The 23,200-nt window shown below is 46.0% G+C and overlaps 1 protein-coding gene across 1 annotated transcript in view; it reads left to right on the plus strand.

Annotated features, from left to right (window-relative positions):
- LOC130843197 (paired box protein Pax-2-A-like) overlaps positions 1-23,200 on the plus strand; it is a gene marked incomplete at its 3' end in the record, with an annotated part of 60,030 nt that overhangs the window by 15,815 nt on the left and 21,015 nt on the right. The window contains exon 2 of the mRNA XM_057719746.1: positions 2,698-2,989. Coding sequence (XP_057575729.1) covers positions 2,698-2,989 — 292 coding nt within the window. The remainder of the gene's footprint in view (positions 1-2,697; positions 2,990-23,200) is intronic.

A 23,200-nucleotide genomic window follows, 5' to 3' on the forward strand; every position in this document is an offset into this window, starting at 1 on the left:
GCCCAACGGGGCTCAGCAGGGCCAGGTCTTGGCAGGAGCTGGCAGACAGGAAGGAACCTTTATTAAGGCCTGGCTGGTAGGACAGGGGCTGGGGAACATAAGTGAAGTTGGTGGGCAGGGAGAAGTCTCTTAAAAGTGGATGTGGGCTCTCTGATAAGGAGAAACTTGGTGGGAGCCCTGGGGATGCAGGCCAAAGTCAAGTTTTGGCAGGAGTGACTGGGGCCAGGATGACTGGCCAGAGCAATAGCTGAGGAGGAGCCAACTGAGCCTTCTTCCCGCGTGTGTGCACCCGCGCACACACCTGCGTGCACCTGTGCACACAAGGGCCGTTTGGCGGATGCCAGCCAATAGGGGAGCACTGCTGGTCAGACACAGGCTGGGCCGTGGTCTCCTACATCCTGCTAGTCTTGGTGGCCTTGTGGGATGATCCCCATGGGGATAGGCCGTGATGAAGAGGGGGCTCTGAGGATGATATCCCGTGGGCAGGAGCAGGGACCTCTCTCGTGGAAGGCCAGTGTCACAGGCTTCCGGAGGACAGCCTCAGGCTTTAGGCTGGGGGACATCAGTCAGAGAGACCTGCTCCCTCCTTGGCCCACATGTTGGGGTGTCTGGTCATTCAGTCTACAGCCCAGCTTAGGTATTCTCTTGGGTCAAAACTGATCTGGGATCCATTTTCCCAGGGGCATCCTGAGCCGCCTCTGAAGACCCTTCCTGTAGAGGATGTTGGGGTGCTCTGAACTGTCAGCTTCCATGGAGGACTCTGAAAGGCCAGCACTCACGTGAACACCCAAAGCTGGTGTCTTTATTCAAATGTCAGAGCCTGTGTTGCAGTCGCCCCCAGATAGGACAGCTGGCGAAACACCAACTTGGGGCAGTATTTCAGGAACACAGTATCCCACTGCTTCTTGCTCCTTGGTTTGGCTTCCTTCCTCATGTGGGTGGGTTCTTTAAAAATGTATTTATTTATTGGCTGTGTTGGATCTTCGTGGCTGTGCACAGGCTTTCTCTAGTTGCAGTGAGCAGGGGCTACTCTTCCTTGCAATGCACAGGCTTCTCAGTGCAGTGGCTTCTCTTGTTGCGGAGCATGGGCTCTAGGCGTGTGGAATTCAGTAGTTGTGGCTCATGGGCTCTAGAGCGCAGGCTCAGTAGTTGTAGCACATGGGCTTAGTTTCTCTGTGGCATGTGGGATCTTCCTGGACCAGGAATTGAACCCGTGTCTTCTGCATTGGCAGGTGGACTTTTAAGCCCTTTGCCACCAGGGAAGCCCCACGGCTGGGGTTTTTACATGATGGAAGTCTAGGGCAGCAGTGGGCTGGCAGGGTGGGGGTTGGGAGGGGGATCGGTTAAGGCTTTGTGTAACAGCACCTGCCAGGGAGAGATCTGACACATGCTGGTTCCCCCCAGGGCTTCCCAATGGCAAAGGCAGAGGCCTCACCTCTGGGCCTGGCTTCCAGCAGCGTCTCTGGGCAACCCTGCAAGAGCAACTCGGTCCCGGAGGGCCCTGGGGAATGATGGCCCTGGAGGCCATGTCCTCGCTGGAATCTTTCATTCTCCTTGTTTTCTCTTATTTTGAATGGTTCAAGCCCAAAGCTCACAAAAGATATTTCAACCCATTTAATTTTTAGTTGATAACTTGCAATATTTTCTTTGAAATGTTGGCATCATCACCAGGGACTGTTACAGTGTGACGAGCTAATAATACAGAACCCATGGAGAATTTAATCCTGTACTTTCTTAGTAATTTACATTTTTGAATAGGCAGTACATTTAAAGTTCTATAACAAAACAAAACAAGCATGCTATGAAAAGTCTCCCTTCTCTTTGCCTCCATGTGTATATATATATGCACACACATATGTCTGTGTGTATGTATACACACGATGCATGTAAAGTCTTATTTTCTTCCTTTTTTACACAAAAGATTGCATATTATATGTGCTGTGCTGCATCTTGTTTATTTATTTTTCATTTAACAATGTATCTTGCAGATCTTTCCATATCAATTCACAGAGGGAGTCCTCTTTCCTTTTTGCTGCCGTACAGTATTCTACTGTGTGAGCATACCATAACTTACTTAACCGGCTCCTAAAAATAAACTCTTGGGTTGTTTCCAGTCTTTTGCTACTAGAACCTTGTACATATAGCACTTCCCATATGTGTGAGTCTGACTGTAAAATAAATTCCCAGAGGTGCAATTGCTCTGTCAAAGGAAACTTGCATTTGTGATCTTGATAGATTTTATCAAATTGTCCATCACAGGTATGTGACCAATAGGTTCCCATCAGAAGTGTATGAGAGCATCTGTTTCCCTACAGCCTTCCTAGCAGAGTGTTTTGTTGGCTGGTCACATCATGTGGTGGCAAATGTCCTGGGTAAGGGCATCAGCTCTGGGACAAAGCTCTACCTCCAAGGGGATCTTCAGTGCAGGAGAGGCAGTGGTCCCTGGTGATTAAGCCTCTGAGTCAATCTGAACTCCAATCCTCAGACGAATCAGTTAATCTCTCTCTGTTTTCATCTGCAAAATGGGGGAAATAATACCATCTTCACTGGGTTCGTTGTGAGGATTAGACGCCACGACGCGTGCTTCATGCAGGGCCTGGCATTTGGCTGTGGGAAGCTGGCTCTGGCCTAAGCAGCGGGGCGACCTTGGCCAAAGACCCCCCTGTCTGAGCCCCTGTCTGTTTCCTCTCTCGTCAGGGAAGGAGCTGGGCTCGTGGGTCTCTCAGGACCTCTTCCTAATCCAGGGTCTGATCTGTCTTCCCCAGCAGCTTGCACGACCTGCACTCATCCCTCCTCTCTTATGCTCATCAAAGGTATCCAGGAGTCTCCTGTGCCGAATGGGCACTCACTGCCGGGCAGAGATTTCCTCCGGAAGCAGATGCGGGGAGACCTGTTCACGCAGCAGCAGCTGGAGGTGCTGGACCGCGTGTTTGAGAGGCAGCACTACTCGGACATCTTCACCACTGCGGAGCCCATCAAGCCCGAGCAGGTATGCCCTCGACTCGCTGCCCCCCGCACCCGCCACCCGCACACAGGCCTGGGTGGCCCGCCCGAAGGCATCCAGTGGGGTGTGGGTGAGAGCGCCGGCTTCTATTCAGAGCCAGGCTTTTTGTTCTCGGCCAAACCTGGCCAGTGTAGCATCCCACGAGGACTGGAGGATGTGTCTGGGGCTCTGCGATTTCTTGCCCTGGTGCCTCGTCTCTCCAGCTGGCGGGGCGTGTGCCATGTTTGGCTGCTCCGCCATTGCTGGGTGGTGGTGTCCTTTCGCAGGGCTCTTCGCACAGGGTGGTGTAGCGGTCTTCTGGGCCACCTGAGGTGGTCTTGGGTGATTATCCTGTCAGTCAGGGTGCAGGTGGAAATACGTAAGCACCCGGTGGCCGTAAACCAGGTTATGATGGCAACGGTGTGTCCCCCACCGTCAGCCCTCTCGTCACATTGTCCTGTCGTGCTTTTAGAACTGAATCCAAGAGTCTGTAAATGAGGAAGAGTCTTACTGGACAAACTCGCAGCTGGGTCATTTGCAAGAGAGGGAAGGAAGCAGGAGGACCCCTTGCTGAGCAGCCCCTGCTCTAACCTGGGCCGAGAAGAAGTCACCGCCTGTGGCTGCAGAGATGGGACCAGAAAGGCTCTGCCCAGAGGATCTCGGGGCCTGGATAAGGTCCCCCCAGTAGCAGCTTTGATTCAGGAGACTGTTTCCCAGTGCTCCATCGGTAACAGGCCTTGGGCTGGGTACCTCGCAGGCATGGGGGGCTTCGACTTGGCTCCTACCTGTTGAGAGCTCCCATTTGGTGGGTGAGTCCCAGAGGCCTGTGAGCAGTGACGTTCCCCAGCACTTGCTGGCTGGTCCTGGTGGGGAGGACTGGCCTGCCGCGCTTCCTCTACAGGCTAATCAGATGATGCTTCTGAAGTTTTCCCAAAGAGCCACTCAAAACTATATGGCTGCACAGGCTACCATGGAGAGAATAGGATTCGGAGGGGACCTTGGATGAGGAGGAGTGAGCAAGGCCTCAGGGGCCGCCATCCTATGGACAGTCTGGCTGTCTCTGTGTAGTTCCGATGAGGGCTCTCACAGATACTTTGTTTTCAAGTGGGGAAACTGAGGCCCAGAGAGGCAAAGAAACTTGCCTAAGGCCACCCAGCAAGTCATGTATTCACTTAATGAACACCGATGAGTGTTTATTATGTGCAAGGCATGGAGCCAGTCACTAGATACACGAGTGAACAAGACAGGCTTGGACCTGCCCTCAGGGAGCCTACAGATGTGTGGAAGAATCACAATAAAGAATGATTACTCAAAGGGGAATGGATGACAGATGTGTTAGGCACCAAGGAGGGGATGTCTGAGGTTCTCTAAAGGCATAAAGCAGATGCTGAGCCAGCCTGGAGGCCATAATGGCTTATGCTGAGACCTGAAGGGATGTGGCAGGGAGAAGGTGCCTGGCAGAGGGAATAGTGAGTGCAAAGGCCCTGAGGTCGGAGGGAGTGTGGCAGGAGTGAAGAATGGAAAGAAGATGTGGCTGGGCTTCAGGGAATGGGCTGGGGAGGGTGCGAGGAGATGCTGGGGAGCTGGGCCTGGTCTCGTAGACTGTGCTCAGGATTTCAGTCTTTCTCCTGCAAGTCGAGTGACACCTCCTCTGGGAATGACATAGTCATATGTGCTGGTCAGAGCTGATCTCACACACTCTAGGTCCTGGACTTCAGGGAGAAGAGTCTGTTTCCGTCATGGGCAGCCTCTCCCACTCAGAACCCTTCGGAGACATGGCCAAAGCCACACTCCATCTGACCCAGGAGGAGAAAGAAAAGGGACTCAACCTGGAACTTTCCTTGGATGAGGCCTACATTTCCCTCCAGAATCTGGGAAAAAAGTTATCTGCTAACTTTTGACAATATTACAGAATTTTAGAGCCAGCAGAGACTAAAGAAACAAGCTATCAACCCCCTCATTTTTTAGAGGCTCAGAGAAAAGATAGGGTTTGCCTGAGGTTATCCAGCGAGTGAGGGCCATACCTCTGCACAAAACCTCTGGCATTTCTATTAAGCCCTTGTTTACTTAATTCAGGCATTAGGTGTCAAGGACTGTGCTTCTGTGTTTCATGTGATTCTCATGGAAACTCAGAATCTAATCATAGTTCATTCAGTGTGGAAGGCCCTGGAAGCCTGAGCAGACTATAGGGCTTCATATTTGAGAGGAACCCATCCCAGTACCCATCCACTCCCTTGCTCAGACACTCATAGCTTATTTATCCCGTGTATTTCTTACATGCTGACTGTGAGCCGGGCATAGTGCTGGCACCCAGGGGAGGGAGGGCGGGCTGAATCAGGCATCAGCTCAGCCCCCAGCTTCACAGGGGCCATGTGACGTGGATTCAGAACCTGCAAGGCGCGGGAGAAGGCTCTGCGGACCCTGATGAGTGGAGAGGTCGCCTCTGCTGGGAGCACAGGGCAGATGCTATGGAGGAGGCGATGCTGGGGGAGAGGTCGATAGGCCCATGTAGAAATGGGCCTCGGGAAAGGAGACCTGAATCATAGACTCTGTTCCTAGCCGTCTGGCCGTGCAGTGTCCTTCAGAATGCTGCGGACACGCTGCGGGCCTGTCTCTGTCTGTGTGGGCTCTAAGGCAGGGCCTGCCGGCAGGATAAGGACTGGCTCAGTGCTTTCTGGTTAATCTGCTTCACCTCCCTGTAATGGGCCATAATGAGGAGAGATGGGAGGTGAGGCCACGCGGCTGCCGGGTACACACACAGGCACTGGACTATGAATGACATACCCTGGCTCCCCACTCCCAATCACTTTGGACAAATGTCAGCCAAGCAAGGGGCCACAGGCTGGGAAGGGATGCGCGTCAAGGGTACGGGTTCCTTGAGCCCCTCATGTCCACTGGCGTCCAGCTTCTGCCCTGCTGGGCAGGTCACCTTTTCTCTGGACCTCAGTTTCCATATCTGGGACAGTAGTAATTGTGATTTTGACACCAACAGCACAACAACAGCCTAGCAACAGCGGCAGTTACCTTCCTCACCTATGCATGGTCCTCTGCAGTTTTCAAAGATCTTTCACGTCCATCCTTTCATCAGACTCTCCACGTAAATGGCCACTACACAGGTGAAGCAAGATTTGGGAGCCCCACTTTACAGACTGGAACATTTTTTTTCCAGGCTGTTCGCCCCATTTTCAGGCCCAAAGGGCTTCTGGGACTTGTCGAGGCTGCAGAGCTGGAATCTGACCTCAAGATCTTTTGTCTATCTTGTGCAAGACGGTTACATGGGCCTCTGTGTCCCCGAACAATTCCAGCAGCCAGTTTTCCGACTGGCTGGTTTTCAGAACTGGCCTTTTGCAGCCAGAGTCCGCTGGCCATCCTAGAACCCTCAGATTCTTGCCATAGGCTTGGGTGGTCAAATCCTCCTTAATCACACTCCCTTACTGTCCAGGGGAAGAACATTCCCCCTCAGGGCCAAGTGGGGGCCCCACCTGTCACTTCCGTGAGCTTAAAGCCCACCCTCACCTGACTGCTTTTCCTGCCTGCCAAGATCTGCTCTGGGTGGGTGGGAACTTAGTAAAACTTTGTCCCTGGGTGGAAGGGGTTAATGTATACACACTCCTGGGGCAATGAAACACTTCCTTTTCAAAATGGTTATTGAAAAAGCAATTCTGTTTTCCCTCCATGTGGAGTGGGTAAAAATCACTTTGGAGGAGAAGAGAGAAAAAAAAAAGGAAACAACGGCGGGTGGTCTATGTGCGCGTGTTTCGAACAGTGGAATCTGTTTCAGTAAAAGTCGCATTGATGCTGTCGTGGGTGCTGCGCTCTTGGCGGGAGCTGGTCCCTCCTCCGGCCGCGGCAGGAGGGCTGCCACCGAGCACAGCCTGCCGTATTTACTCTCGGCAGACTATTAACCAACACTAGGCTATTAATCTGGCTTTTGAGCCTTCACTAAAGCCCATAAAAGCTCACAGTTGTCAAATGGAGTTCATTTTAATTTCCTTTCAATCACAGTAAATTATTCAGGTGATAAATCAGCTGGAGCAGCCTCCTGGCTGTAATAGAAACCCTAATTCCTGGCTAATTATCCAGCCCATTGCTGCCAACAGATCAATACGGGAGCAAAATGGAACAGGCCCAGGGCCCTCCCTCCCATCGGGCCAGAGACAGAAAGACAGCTGGGGAAGGGGGACGTGCTGCTGACCTCCCAGGAAGTTCAAAGGTCATGGGGGGTTAAACCGGGAGAAGTCCTGTCCCTTGTCTAACAGGGAAGCCACCAGAAATGCCTCCTGCTCTCATAAGCAGCTTTGCCCTCTGAACGGTGGCATTTCTCCAGGCTGGTGGGCCTGGGGCTGAGCACTGTCTACTCTTGTGGGTGTCCTCCTCCTGGGAAAGGGCTAGTTTGTGTTTCTGAACATGACTGAACGTGGTCATCAGAGATGGCTTGTACCCTCCCTGAGTCAGAAAAAGGATTGGGGACTGTGGGGAAAAAGATGAGGTGGTGGACATGCTTTCTTTCTTCAGGGAGCTCCAGGAGAGGGGATAGGGAGAGAAGGGAGTGAGGAGACAGTGTGCCAGGCTACAAATGGGGGAAGGCTTCCTGGAGGAGGTGTCATTCATGCTGTGCCTTGAGGGATGGGCAGAATCCAGCTCTATGGAGAAGGTAGGCTTGTTGGAGAGGGCATTCTAGGCAGAAGAAACGGTGCGGATGAAGGCATGGAGGAGTGCAGGTTTTGGAACTGCAGGCCTGTCTAGGTGGTTGGAATAGGGGCTGAGTGAAAGTCAAGGACAACGGGCTGGAGAGGCAGGAGGGCCCCAAACACCAGAGGGCTGGAGTGTGGCTGGGAGGAGGCTTGGCTTTGCACTGGGGACAGTGTGCCCTGAAGAGCCCTGAGCCTGTGGCCTGGACGAGCCTGCTCTCCGGGAAGCAACCTTCAGTAGTCCTGCCTCTTGCCCTGTCCCTGCCGCACCGTTGGCTTTCTCCTCCTGATGCCCGTGCTCAGCCAATAGCTCCTCGTGCTTTCCCACCGCTCAGAGCCTCAACCCCAGCTCTCCACCTTCACCACGACCCTTCGCCACCCCCACGGCCCTCTGCTTGCTTGCAGGGTGCTCTGGCTGCCGACGGGCCTGACCCCGCACTGCCTCACGTGGGCGGGCGCAGGCGTGTGCGTGTGTGCGTGTGTGCGTGTGTGCGTGTGAGCACGGGCCTCCCGGGGGTGGCTCTGAATGTGCAGGGTGGTGGGGACTGCAGTTATTATTATTACTTTCTTGATGTTGTTGTTCTCACTCCAAACTTCTGCTCCGTTTCCCTTAATGAAACATTCTTCCAATCTGTTTCTCGATCTATGCTGTCCAGGCCTGGCAGGAGTCCTGCCTGCCCCAGGAGGCCTTCGCTGACCCACTTAGCCCCTACCGACTTGCCTCTTGCCTGAGCTCATAAATGCAGCAGGTTCTAATCATGACTGTAGTAACTGTTGTAGCGACTGTGTATTCATTGCTTACCATGGGCCTGGCTCTGTTCTGAGGAGAACCCTCCTGGCCCCATCTCATTATAAAGTCACAAAACTCCCATTATCCCCATTGTGTAGATGGGACAGCCGAGACTTGGTGAGATCAGTGCAATGACTTAGTCACAGGGACATGGTAAGTGTGGAGCCAAGCTGGAAGCCAGGTCCCCAGCTCCAGTCTAGGCTAGTAGCCACTGGGTTACCCGCAGTTGTAGCACAATCAGGCTGCCAACTGATTCTTCTAGGCGGACAGTGTCCTAGAGACACAATCTGGGGGTCCAGTCTACTCACCCTCGGAGCTGAGCATGAATTAGGAAGTGCTGGGGCTGCAAACCGGCATGGTCTCTGGAGGTATGACCCGAAGTCAGGGTAGTGACTGTCCCCTTCTACTCGGAGCTGGCTGTGCTCCTCTCACTCTGCCCCTCCCCTCACGGGGCTGTGCTCAGGGCCAGGCTCCTCCACTGCAGACAAAATAGAGTTTGTTCAGAAGAGGTGATTAAAAGTCTTTCCTAGGAGTGATGACTGGAGATATTGGGGCTGTTTGGTTTGAAGAAAGGAAGACTTGGGGGTGTGAGCAGGAAAGGAGACAGGATAAGAGAACTTTCTAATAGCCCAAGCTTTCTCACAGTGGAGTGGGACTCTTTGTGAAGTAGTGAGCTTCCCGTCACTGGAGCTTCCCTCTATCCTTTTTCACATATGCTGTTTTAGAACTTTAAGAATTCACAGAGGTGGGGGATTGGGGTGGACATATACACACTGCTATGTATAAAATAGATAACTAATAATGACCTGCTGAATAGCACAGGGAACTCTACTCAATACTTTGTAATGACCTATATGGGAAAAGAATCTGAAAAAGAGTGGATATAAGTATATGTATAACTGAATCACTTCGCTGTACACCTGAAACTAACACAACATTGTAAATCAACTAGAGGCCAATAAAAATTGAAAAAAAAAAAGAATCCACACAGGGCTTGATTAGCTAAAAGTCAAGGTCCTTCCAACCTGAAAGAATGATTCTACGGTAAGCAGAGTGAGAAGGCCTGATAGGAAGAGGGGAAAAGATAGGGGAGGCAACAAAAGCAGAACACCTTTTACGCTGCAACACGGTGGGGACACTGAAGGGCAGTTTCCTGCCAGGGATCCTCACCAGGGTAGGCAGAGAGGCCTGGGGCACAGGGGCCATGGCTCGGAGCGGTGCAGGGCTGGAGGCTGCAAGGTCTTGGGAGGCCAGTGATGAATCCAGTTCCTCCAGGGCCTAGAGCAGGGCTGGAGTTTCTGGTGAAGACACCAGGGCCAGACGTCTGGACACCAGGGGCTGCTGCCAGCCTCACTGCCCACACACAGTACCCGGCATCCTCTGCCCGGGAGTTCAGGGCCAGACCCTGAGGGGGTGGAGTGGAGAGGAGGATGAAACAGACCTGTGTCCTGCCAGCAGGTGCCCCTGCCCACAGAGGGGCTGGCAGAGTGTGAGGCCCAGTTGAAGATAAAGGAGTGACTAATTAGCAGCCCCCAGTAACCTCTCACATAGCACTCTTTCTCACAGCGACCCTATGAGGCAGAGTATATGCAGCATAATCTTCATGTGGTGGATGAGGAAACTGAGGCAGAGAGAGATTAAAGTGACATGCCCCAAATGATGTGGAGAGTAAGACCGCCGCATCCCCTGCTCCCTGCTTTTTGTGGGTGTAGACAGTCCTCTGGAGTCGGCTCCCTGACCTCTGCAGGTGTAGATATCTCAAGTGATTGATTTTATTCAGTAAATATTTATGGAGCACCTGCTCTGTGCTGAGTACTGTGTAACGTGCTGGGGACACAGCACCAACGAAGACGGATGTGGTTCAAGAATTTACCCAGTAGCAATGGAGACAGATTTTAACAAAATATTCGTGCAGTAAAAACAGTGTATCATTACAAGTAATTACAGAGCATGATGGGTGCTGTGAAGAGATAGATCAGGGTGTGCTGAGAGTAAAGAGTGGGACCTCATTTTTTTTTAAGCTCTTTATTGGAATATAATTGCTTTACACTCTTGTACCAGTTTTTGAGATACACCAAAGTGAATCAGCTGTATTTATACATATATCCCCATATCCCCTCCCTCCCACAACTCGCTCCTACCCTTCCTGTCCTGGCCCTCTAAGGCATCACCCATCATCAAGTTGATCTCCCTTTGTTATACAGCAACTTCCCACTAGCTATCTATTTTACAGTAGGTAGTGTTATATGTCTATGCTACTCTCTCACTTCCTTCCAGCTTCCCCTTTGCCCCCTCCACCCCCCCTGCCGTCAACCCCGTGTCCTCAAGTCCATTCTCTGCATCTGCATCTTTATCCTTGCCCTGTCACTGGGTTCATCAGTACCATTTTTTTAAATTCCATATATATGAGTTAGCATACGGTATTTGTTTTTCTCTTTCTGGGACCTCATTTAAATGGGATTTCAGGAATGTCTATCTGAGGATGGTGCCTTTGAGCGCAAGATAGGTAAGGATGATGGAAACAGTATCCCAGGCAGAGGGAACAGCCTGAATGAAGAGCTGAGGCTGGAAATTAACCAAAAGATATCCTGTGGGTAAGCATGGGAGGAAGAAAGCAGCATGCGGTACAGGTAGTGAGGTGGTGGGGACCGGCTGTGAGGGGACTTGTGGACCAGGGCCAGGGCCTTGGGTTTTACCGTGAAAGTAAGGAGAAGCCACTGCAAGATTTTAAACCAAGGAATAGCAGGCTCTAATCCAATATGGATTAGAAGATTATCTGGCTGCTGTGAGGAGACTTGGAGTGTTGGTTGGTAGGCTACTGCCAAGTTGCAGACAATGTCACTGTATCCCTGGGAGTGGTTGTCTGCCCTGTTTGGGGCTGCCCTTCTCTCCAGTCCATGGCAGTGCCCATGGGAGGAGCTATAGGAGGGTGGAGAGAGTCGTAGTAGCAGGAGAAGGGCAAGAATTCTCTACCCAATTCTCCCCAGCGTGAAAGGGGATAGAGTCCTGGAACACTGAGATGCTTAAGCAAGATTTCACTTGATATCCTCTTGCCTTTGAAATGAGATAATAACAACTAACTTGCTGGAATTCTTGCTCCCTAGATCTCTAGAGGCTGGGTGCCTCTACACCACCATACTGTCCCTTATCCTTCTACTGCCATCATCTCAAAGTGACCCAAGGGTGAAATTACATGGACTATGTAGGATCTCAGCTTTGCTCTGAGGATCTTTTTTTTTTTGCTGTGTTGGGTCTTCATTGCTGCGCACAGGCTTTCTCTAGTTGTGGTGAGCAGGGGCTACTCTTCATTGCGTTGCGTGGGCTTCTCATTGCAGTGGCTTCTCTTGTTGCAGACCAAGGGCTCTAGGCACACAGGCTTCAGTAGTTGCAGCATGCGGGCTCAGTAGTTGTGGTGCATGGGCTTAGTTGCTCTCTGGCATGTGGGACCTTCCCAGACCAGGGGTCGAACCCATGTCCTCTGCATTGGCAGGTGGATTCTCAACCACTGAGCTACCAGGGTAGTCTCTGCTCTGAGGATATTGCCTGAAGATGCCCAATTTTTTGCCCAAGAAAAATCACACCTGTTTTGCAAGACTGGAGAATGTTTGCAGGAACACTGAGCAAGTTGCCATAGTGTAAAAGCATGGGATGCATCCCTGGGTTTTCATAATGACTCTTGGGCTAGTCACTTCTCTCTGGGTCATGGTTTCTGCATTTGGGGTGGGGGATTAGACTGGGTCATCCTTGAGATCCATTCTAGCTCTAACATTCTGTGAGAGAGAAAACAAATTGAGAATTCTCCTCTTATTTTTATTTTGACTTGTTTATAGTTTTTTCTTCCTGTCTCTTTTAGATGACAGGCAAATTCTGTGTATGTGGGGTTTAAAGATTACAAGTGAGTTGTCAAAGAGCTGCCTGCACCTTGCTCGGTTGTTCTTTCATTCATTTATTCACTCATTCATCCAAGAAATTTTTACAGATGTGCCATGTCAGTGACATTGACCACCTGTGCTGTGCTGTGTGGCATAAAGTAATAGCAATAGATGCAGCCAAAGGTACTATGTGAAAAATGACTTGGGTAGAGATATTTCCCCCTAAACAATGCTAACCAATATTTGCAATAAAGACAACAAAGATAAAAGAATAGGTAATTCCAGTCCTACTGCTTGTTTGTCTTGAGAGTGCACTGCAAGTTTGGCTTAAGGAATTTGGCTGTTCACCCAGCTCTTTTAAAAAATGCAAACATTATTTTGTAAATTACAAAAAAAAAAAAAAAAAAAAAAAAAAACCAAACCAGAACATAGATTTCTGCTTCTGATAACAAGGTCTGAACTATTGAATGTATATATGTGTATATACACACACACATACACATACTGGTCCTGGATATTGTTCCTAGTGAACAGGGGCTGGAGTTTTGATGGTTGTGTTAAGACAGAAGATATAGCCTTAGATCTGTGTAATATGGGAGCTGGAACTGAAACTCTTGCTAAAAACTTGATACCTGGAAGGACCATATTTTCTATGAAATAAGGGAAACAGCCAGGAATCTTGATTCTGCATGGGACTCAGGGGAGAACCAAAGTTTCCCATGAGAAGTTGAAATCCAACTGTGGCGCATACAGGTGTTGTATCTCACTTTATATTATTCACAAGAAACCCAAGAAGAGAAATTAATGTAAAAACTGGGCTCATATCAGTGAAATTCTTGAGATGCTGAGCAGAAGCACATGAAAAGTTCTCACCCGGATACTTCCACAGTCCATTACATACAACGTACCTGTAGAGTAAATGTTAACTACTGAAGATGAGTGCACAATTAAAAAGTTGCAAACCACAGAAGAGCAAGTTAGGAGATATAACCAGGAAAATTAGTACTCCAAGAACCTAAAATAACAGGCAATCTGAAAGAGACAATAAAATGACTAAAGAGATGAAAAAAGAACTAGAGACATTACAAAAGAACAAAACACCGTGAAAAAAGAATAAGCAGATTAGAACCAAATAAATTTTCTGGAAATAAAAAATTTAGTTATCAAAATTAAAAGTTCAATTGATGGTTTAAATACCAGGGTAAGACACAGCTGAATAGAAAATTAGTGATTTGGGAGACAGAGCTGAGGACATTGTCAGGAATGCAGCATAGAAATCTAAAGAGTTTGGAAATATGAAAGAGAGGGTAAGAGATAAAACAATATTTCATGAGAAGGTCCAATATACATCTAATAGTTACTCTGGAAAAATAGAGAAAATAGAGGTAAGGCATGATTTGAAAAAATAACAGCTAAGGAATTTATAGAACAGGACTGTTGCAAGATGTGTCATTAGATTGAAGAAGCATACTAAATCCCATGCAAGTTAAATAAAAATTAATGCACATCTAGGCAAAACTATAGTAAAATTGAAGAACATCAGTGACAAAGAGAAAATTAAAAGCAACCAGAGAGAAACTATAACTTTAAGATTGACAGGACACTTTTTAAAGAGTCAGTAGAAGTCAGAAGACAATAGAAAATATCTTCAAATGACAAGAGATAATAACAATTGACCTATCTTCAGATAAATGATCATCTAACAGTGAAGGAATAAAACGTTTTCAGACAATGAGAGAGTTTACCACTCACACACTCTTGTTGAGCTGCTAAACAATGTACTTCAGTAACAGATATGAGAGACTTCCAGCTTTGGCACTGATGTATTGCATTGGCCAAAAATTCATTCAGTTTTTTCCATAAGACGGCTCTAGTAGCTCTTAGCCGTCTTTAACTTCATTTGAAACAAAAATTTTGTTAGATTGTATTGTGACAGCTGTCATATCAGTGTGCATTAAAAAAAAACATAAAGATTGGTGAATTTTTGTGTAGCCATTTAATATTGAAGATGGAAGGGAAAAAGCAATATTTTGGGCATATCATGCTTTATTATATCCAGAAAGGTAAAAATGCAATTGAAACACAAAAAATGATATGTGCAGTGTATGGAGAAGGTGCTGGGACTGATCACACGTGTCAAAAGTGGTTTGTGAAGTTTTGTGCTGGAGCCGTCTTGCTGGATGATGCTCCACGATCAGGTAGACCATTTGAAGTTGATAGCGATCAAATCAACACGTTAATTGAGAACAATCAATGTTACACCACTCGAGAGACAGCTGTACCCAAATCAAGCACTGAAAATCATTTGCACCAGCCTGGTTATGTTCATCGCTTGGATGTTTGGGTTCCACATAAGTTAAGCGGAGAAAAAAAACTTTCTGCATGCAATTCTCTACTTAAATGTAATGAAAACATTCCATTTTTAAAACAAATTGTGGCGGGAGATGAAAAGTGGATATTGTACAATAATGTGAAATGGAAGAGATTGTGGGGCAAGAGAAATGAACCACCACCAACCACACCAAAGGCCAGTCTTTATTCAGAGAAGGTGATGTTGTATATATGGTGGGATTGGAAGGGAGTCCTGTATTATGAGCTCCTTCTGAAAAACCAAACGATTAATTCCAACAAGTACTGCCCACAATTAGACCAACTGAAAGCAGCACTCAGTGAAAAGCATCCGGAATTAGTCAACAGAAAACACATAGTCTTCCATCAGGATAACACAAGACCACATGTTTCTTTGATGACCAGGCAAAAACTGTTACAGCTTGGCTGGGAAGTTCTGATTCATCTGCCTTATTCACCTTTGGACTTCCATTTATTTCTGTCTTTACAAAATTCTCTTAATGGAAAAAATTTCGATTCCCTGGAAGACTGTAAAAGGCACCTGGAAAAGGTCTTTGCTCAAAAAGATTAAAAGTTTTGCGAAGATGGAATTATGAAGTTGCCTGAAAAATGGCAGAAGGTAGTGGAACAAAAGGGTGAATATGTTGTTCAATACAGTTCTTGGTTAAAATGAAAAATGTGTCTTTTATTTTTACTTAAAAACTGAAGGAACCTTTTTTGGCTAACCCAATATAAAGAGCTTGGAAGTCATCACTCCCATATTCGCAAAAAGAAATAAAGCTGAGCAAACTGAAAAACGACAACTTTTCTTGACCCATCAGAGAATTAAGGTAGCAAAGAGCTACTGCAAAATCTGGAAAGACAGGAGAATACAGAGAGTTACAGCTGAGATCTGCCAGATTAACATAAAACCTCATACTAAAGATCTGTTTACCTCAGTTTCTGTACCCAGTATGTCCTGTCCAGCTTTCAACAAAAAGTTAGGCAAGAAAAAAACACACTCTGAAGAGACTAAGTATCAAAACCAGACTCAACTATAACATAGGTTTTAGAATTACTAAGTAGGGAATTTAAAATAACTATGATTGCTATGTTAAGGGCTCTACTGGAAAAACTAGACAGCATGAAAGACCAGATTGGCAATGTAAGCAGAGAGATGGAAACTCTAAGAAAGAATCGAAAAGAAATGCTAGAAATTAAAAAAAAATACAGTGACAAAAATAAAGAAGGCCTTTGATGGGTTCACTCATAGATTGGGCACAGTCAAATAAAGAGTCAGTGAACTTGAAGACATGACAATAGAAACTTCCCAAATTGAAGTGCAAAAAAAACCCCAAAAAACAAAAGGACGAAAAAGCAGAGGCACAAACTAAAAACCAGGACAGAACACAATCCAAGAATTATGGGATAATTTTGAGAGGAAGAACATGTGGATAATTGGAATACCAGAGGGAGAAGAGAGAATTAAGAAGAAATATTTGAAGTAGAAATGGCCAAGAACTCTCCAAAATTAAATCAGATAATCAAATGTGGGCAAATTCAGAAAATGCCAAGCAGGAGGTGTAGATACCAAAATATCTAAACCTATACACATTGTATTCAAATATCAGAAAACCTAAAACAGAGAAAAATCTTGAAAGAAGCCAGAGAGGGGGGAACCACCTTACTTTAAGAGGAACAAGGATAAGAATCACAGTGGATTTCATGTCAGAAACCATGCAAACAGCAAGAGAGTGGAGTGAAATATTTAAAGCACTGAAAGGAAAAACCCACCAACCTAGAACTCTATATCTTGGGAAATTGTACCCCCAACTGAAGGAAAAATGAAGACTTTCTGTCAAACAAAAATGGAGTGAATTCATGACCAATAGACCTGTCTTGCAAGAAATGTTAAAAAAAAAATTCTTTAGGGAGAAGGAAAATAATATAGGTCAGACTCAGATCTACAAAAAATAAAAAGGAGGGGAGCCAGAGAAGGAATAAATGAAGATAAAAAATTCTTTGATTTTTCCTATTTTTAATTGATCTAAAAGGAAACTGATTAAAGTAAAAAATGTAATAATGTATCCATATGGTTATAACATATGGATAAGTGAAATTGATGACCGTAATGTCACAAGGGACAGGAAGAGGGAATTGGGAATACTCTGTTAGAACGTACCTGTATTACAGCTGAAGTAGTACAATGTTATTTGAAGGTGAATTTAGATTAGTTATAAATGTATATTGAAAACTCTAGGACAACCATTAAACTGTTTTTTTTTGACTTCAAAATGTTTTAAAAACTGTGATAAAAAACACATAATGTAAAAATTACCCTCTTAACCATATTTAAGTGTACAGTTCAGTAGTGCTAAGCAGATAAAATGGAATCATATGACATATTTAATTAAACCCAAAGAAGGAAGAAAAAAGCAGGTAAAAAGAAATAAAGAACAAATTCAACAAATAGAAAACAGTTACAAACATAGTAGATATTAATCCAACTATAACAATAATTGCTTTCAATGTTAATGGTCTAAGTATACCCATTAAAAGAAAGGGACTGTCAGAATGCATTAAGGAAAAAACCCAGAAACCACAAGACCCAACTATATGTTGTCTATGAGAATGCTATGAAATACAGAAGGAAGGAATGGGATTTAAGAAGCAGTGGTAACCAAATAATTGATACACAAAGGATAATTTAAATAACTATAAAAATAATGACTAGTTTGGGGGATTTAAAAACAAAGTAAAAAAAGACGATAATAATGTGTAAGATTGGGGGTGGGCTATTCTGAATGAAAAATTCTAAGATCCTTGTATTACTCAGGTGGAGGATAGATATATTGATAAACTGTAGATCTGGTTATGTCAAGGATGAGGATGAGAAAATTAAGGGTCATCATTAAAGGCATAGTAATGGAAGGTGTAACTTCCAAACCAGAAGAGGCAAAGAGATACATAGAGTACTCAGTGAGTCCAAGAGAAGACAGGGGAGAGGAAGGAAGAAACAAGGAAAAAGCATGGCCAGCTAAAAATACAAAATTAGGTAGTAGATGGTAGAAATAAATAAAAGTATTTGAGCAGCTCTAATAAACATGAATAGATTGAATTTGCTAGATAATTCAGAGGATATGAAAAATAACCAAAGCTCAGAAATATGCTGTTTATAGGAATTAACCTAAAACAAAATGGTACTGAAAGATTACAAGTAAGGAGATAGGAAAACTAAATAAAATACTATAGAGTAATATCACTCTCAGATGAAATTTAGGCCCAACGTATCCTCAAAGACAATGAGGATCATTACTCAATAAGAAGAAAATTCATAGGAAGATATAACAATCTTGAACCTGTATATACTAAGCAACAGAATCTCGAAATATTTAAATTGTCAGTGAACAAAGGGAAAAAAATCCCATAACATTTTTTGGAGACTTTAACATACCCCTCTCATTAATGGATAAGTCAAGCTGACAAAAAAATTGGCAAGGACATTTGTAAGTTTTGCACAACGAAATTGACAAGCTTGATCAAATAGACAAATGAAAGCCAATTCAAGAGTACATGTGCTTTTCAAACACACATGGAAGAACACAGAGAGATGGACTACGTGCTGGTTGTAAAAACGAATATCAGAAATACCCAAAATCCACATCATAGATTGTCTTCTTTGATTGCAGTGTACTAAAATTACAAATTAATAGTCCAAAGCAAATTACGGTTTTCAAACTTCTGCATGTTTGAAAGTTAAAAAACAAAATCAATTTTCTGAAAAAAATCCATAGGTCAAAAAAGAAATCCTAATGGAAATTACAAAATATTAGAACTGAACAACCAAAAACAAAAACAAAAAACCAGCACTACATATAAAAACTTGTGCAATAAAGCTAAAGTGGTACTTAGAAATGCATAGCTTTAACTGCTTTAATTTAAAATAGAGAATAAAAGAATAATGAGTTAAGCGATCAACTCAAGAAGTTAGAAAAAAAAGAGCAGCAGAGTGATTCCAATTTGGTAAAGCAGAAGTAACACATATGTGTTGCAAAAACATTCAAACAATACAGAATCACACTAAGTAGAAATGAAAGACTCTCTTCCTACTTCTTGCCCAATTTGTGTCTCAGGGAGCCAGTGCTAACTAATAAAAGAAGAGTTTCTAGACTTGTCTGTATGGGTGAGTAGTTGTAGCTATTGTAGGAGTGAATAGACCTCGGCATAGGAATAGTTCAGTGGTTTCATAAATAATATCTTCCTAGTTAGAAAAGTAAAATTTCAGAAAACTGAGGCAGGTGGACAGGAAGATTAACAGAAGCACGGGTGAGAAAAATCTAGTGGTTTTAGCTGTCTGTGAACTTAGTCATGTGGCTGCCAGTGAATGTGAACTCTTCTGTGTTGGTTGGGCCACATCTGTGATGTGGGATTCCAGGTGAGTGCCTCCCCTTAAGAAGGATGTAGACTAATTGGAAGATGACCAGAGGAGGTGACCAGGTTGGAGAAGGGACTGCATCTCTAACATTTGCTAAGCATTTGGTATGTGTCTGGAAACTGTGCTGAACGCTTTATGTAGCTCCTTACTCCATGCTTTATAAAGTGGGTGGTGTGGAATTATTCCCATTTTACAGATGAGAAAACTGAGAGGAGAGAGGACATCTTGTCCAAAGACCCATAGGAAGAAACATGTGGAACCAGATTCTGAAGCCAGGCAGAGCCTCAGGCCTGTGCCTTGAACCACCATTTATCCTGCTGCCACTTATGCCACCCTGCTTCCCCACCCCTTAAACCTGTCTTGTGAGGCACTTGTGGAGGAAGTGGAACTTTCCTGGAGAAGGGAAAACTCACTGGATACACAACAGTGTATCCAACCTCAGAGGGGTTCCCATGGAGGAAGAGCAGACTTATTTGTGTCTCCAGTGGGCAGACCTAGGACCTAGTGGAAATTAGAGAGGCGGCTTTCAACTTAGTCAAAGGAAACTTTCCAAACAGGCAGAACTGCGCACATGTGGATTGGCTGTGGGTTTCCTGTCACAGGGGGCGTCTGGCTGGGGCAGTGTGACCTCTTGGGAGGAAGGCTGGGGAAAGTCTTCAAGCACTGGGGAGGGGCTTGGAAGAGATGACCACAAGATTCCTTTCCAGCTTGGAGCTTTGGCATTCTGTGACATATGGGGTTATCTTTCCTCTCTTCTATTTTGAATAAAAGGTGGATTTAAAAAAAATCTTTTTCTGTCTTGGCTCTTAAGCACAACAGAATGAATTTATTGAAGACCATCACATAGACCAGTCTCAGTGTCAGTGCTTTTAAGAGGATATGGACAATTCTAGGGTCGGGGTAAGGGAATTGGTGATGTCATTACCATTTCAGTCCACCAAAAGGGCAGATAACTTTATCTCCCTGTTGTAATTTCTTCAGGTTCCTGGCAAGAGCCGGCTCATCAGGATGAGGGTGTGAAAGGAAGATGATTAGAGGCTGTGCTCAGAAGAAACTTAGGTGGTGATGTCTTGGAGGTGGACCAGTTCCAAATGACAGGATAAGGTCCTACCTGTGGCCATCCAGGGGGCTGGGTGGGGGGATGGAGATCAAGACCCGTGGAGTCAAAGAGGTGTGCTCAGTGAGGTCAAGGGCAGGTCAAGATGATGATGGGAGGGCCCCAGGAAGGGGGCATCTGTCGGGGGGATGCAGGCAGTCCCCTAACAGTATGGAGGGACTGGCTTGTGCTGACTTGTGGGGTTCTGAGGCGGAGATGGTGTGGCAGGGTGGTATGGGGGAGCAGTGGTCTGGGATTGGTGCTGGGGAACAGTGAGTGTGCAGACTCCTCTGCCTGGCCTAGAAAGTGCCTGGGAGAGGGGAGAGGCTTGCTTTCCACTGGAGTGGAAGTCAGGGGTCTACAACTGCAGGGCTGCTGGAGACGGTAGAGCATTGTGGTTAAGAACACAGGCTTCTGAAGCAGCTACTGATGACTTCACAACCTGTTATGTTACTTTTGAGCCTGGGGAGATTCTGGTAATAAGTGATTGCAGGTTTACCTCCAGAGTCTGTGTGATTCTTCTTTATTCCTGGCATTGAGCACACTGGTCATCATCACTTCCCAGACATTAGCTTTTCTTCTTTTGTGTGCAAAGTTACTATTTTATTTTAAAATATTTATTTATTTGGTTGTGCCAGGTCTTAGCTGCAGCATGCGGGATCTTCGTTGCTGCGTTCGGGCTATTTTAGTTGCAGCATGCGGGATCTAGTTTCCTGACCAGGGATCGAACGCGCCCCCTTCCCCCCCACCCCCCAGCATAAGGAGCAAGCAGTCTTAGCCGCTGGACCACCAGGGAAGTCCCAAAGTTACGATTTTAAACCTACTTGGCTTTACCACTACTTTAACCTCAGTTTTCTCATATAATGGGATAATAACAGTTCTTGTGTCGTTTTGGTTGTACAGATTAAATGAGATGCACGTAAAAAGAGCTTAGCAGAGGGTCCAGCGCATAATGGACACTGGCTCAGTGTTCCTTCTATTGCTGTTGTTATCGGCATCATCAAGGAGCGCTTGTAACAGCTGAGGTTCCACAGGGCAGAGAGACAGCATCGTGGTGGGAAAGGGGCCAGGGCTGGATGGACAGGAGGCGAGTGCGAGAGGAGGCACAGAAACGTACCAGACGCAGCGGCAGAATGTGCTCAGGCGTTGCTGGGAACTTTCTCCTCCCCAGGCGTTCCCCGTTTTCACTGTTTGCCTGGCTGCGGATTACACAGGCAAATAAGCTCCAGCTTTGAGGGGAAAGTCCTATTAAAGTCATCAAAATAACAATTTGTATCACTTTTAGAATTTCTGCCTGGGGAGCTAAGAAATCTCCGTAATAAATCATTAATTCTGGGTTGTGTTATAAGAATCTTCCCTTGCAAACAAACAAATTAATATTTCCCTTTTGGTACAACAGAGGGCAGGAATTCTCCAGTCCCCTAGATCTGTCTCGAAGGGAGAACAGGGTATTCCAACCCAGACTCTGGTACTTCTGAGCTTGTGAATGTCCCTCCTGGCAGGAGGGGCTGGAACTGCCAGCACCTGTGACCGGGCTCTCGGGGATGCCTGCCCGGCCCCACATGCCCAGCCTGTCTGGGAACTCGGGCGGCACTGCACTGGTCACCCATGCTGGCCACGGGCAAGGGGGTTCAGAGTGAGGGCTCTGGCGTTCGCCTGGTTCTGGAACCCGGCACCTGTACCTACTGGCTGTGTGATCCTGATTGTGTTGCCCAACCTCACTGAGGCTCGGTTTCCCCATCCACGAGAGGTAGATGGGGTTGCAGGTGTGCCCCAAACAGAGAGTGTGAGGACAGAACGGGAGGCTTGTGTGTGTAAGGTCTTGGACAGCTCTTGGCACATGGAATACTCAATAGATGTTTTTTATCCTTATTATTTACATCCTTAGAAAATGCCTGAATGATACAGACAAGGATCCTACCCCCACAGAGCTTATAGTCGGGGTGGGGGTGGGGTGTTGTGCAGGAAGCGGGTGGAAAGGAGGATGAGTAAGAGGTGCTGGGAGGAGAAGAGGAAGAGTGAAAGCCCAGAGTCCTGTGTGTGTATAGTCTGGGGAAGGGGGAGTAGTTTCATGTGGCCAGAACATGAGAGCTGGGTTTGATGACTCTGAAAAGCCCATTTTAAAACACACACACACAGATGCTACAATATAATAAAATGTAATAATATAATATAGCATATAAATAATAATATAATATCTGGACAGTACATATGGGTCGATACTTTGTATTATCTCATTTAATTCTCATAACAAACCTTTCCAGTTTGGTGTTTATAGTCTTCATTTAAAAGATGAGGAAACTGAAGGGATGATCCTTGATATACAACAAGGTTTAAATTTTTTTACATTACATTTGGCTGGCATGACACATGTAGTAGGTTTGGTTACACAGTGTGGTTTTTATGTCTTTTCAACTCAGTGCTCATCACTTTTGGATGTTGGGGTGTGAGGATTCCTGGTGGGGCTGATGGGGCTGCGTCTGGAGCTGTGGGGAGGGGGAACATTGCTCCCCTGTGGGACACTCTTTTAGGAGTAGGTGTATTAATTTATACAGATTGTTCTCAACTAATTCAATTTATGAACAGCATCTGGGTGTTAAATTATAGCATATGGAATAAATCTGGAAGAACTCCTGTGCTATCTGTTCCCTGGGGATCGCATTATAGATTCTCTTGCTACTAATCTTTTTCTGGGCTTCTGATCCTCTTTGGAAGGGATACTTAGGTAACCATTTCCCTCCTGTTTTGGCTCTGGGAATGGTTGACATCATTTATTCTTTGTGGATTGGGAGGTTAGGAGCGGAGAAACAGAAAGTGGGCTGTGGAGCGTTCAGATTCTGTTGGGAACTCGCCTATTGGTAAATAAGTTGTCGCAAGTGTCTCCTGGGGATGCCTCACAGCTCACCAGTGACTTCCTGATATCCTAAAATGGACTCTAACTCCAAAGATCCTGGTGAGTCTGTGACCTATCACCAACACCTGGTTTCCCCTTCTGTTATCCAGTT

Source organism: Hippopotamus amphibius, unplaced genomic scaffold, assembly GCF_030028045.1.
Source record: "Hippopotamus amphibius kiboko isolate mHipAmp2 unplaced genomic scaffold, mHipAmp2.hap2 scaffold_248, whole genome shotgun sequence".
Taxonomy (NCBI): Eukaryota; Metazoa; Chordata; class Mammalia; order Artiodactyla; family Hippopotamidae; genus Hippopotamus; species Hippopotamus amphibius.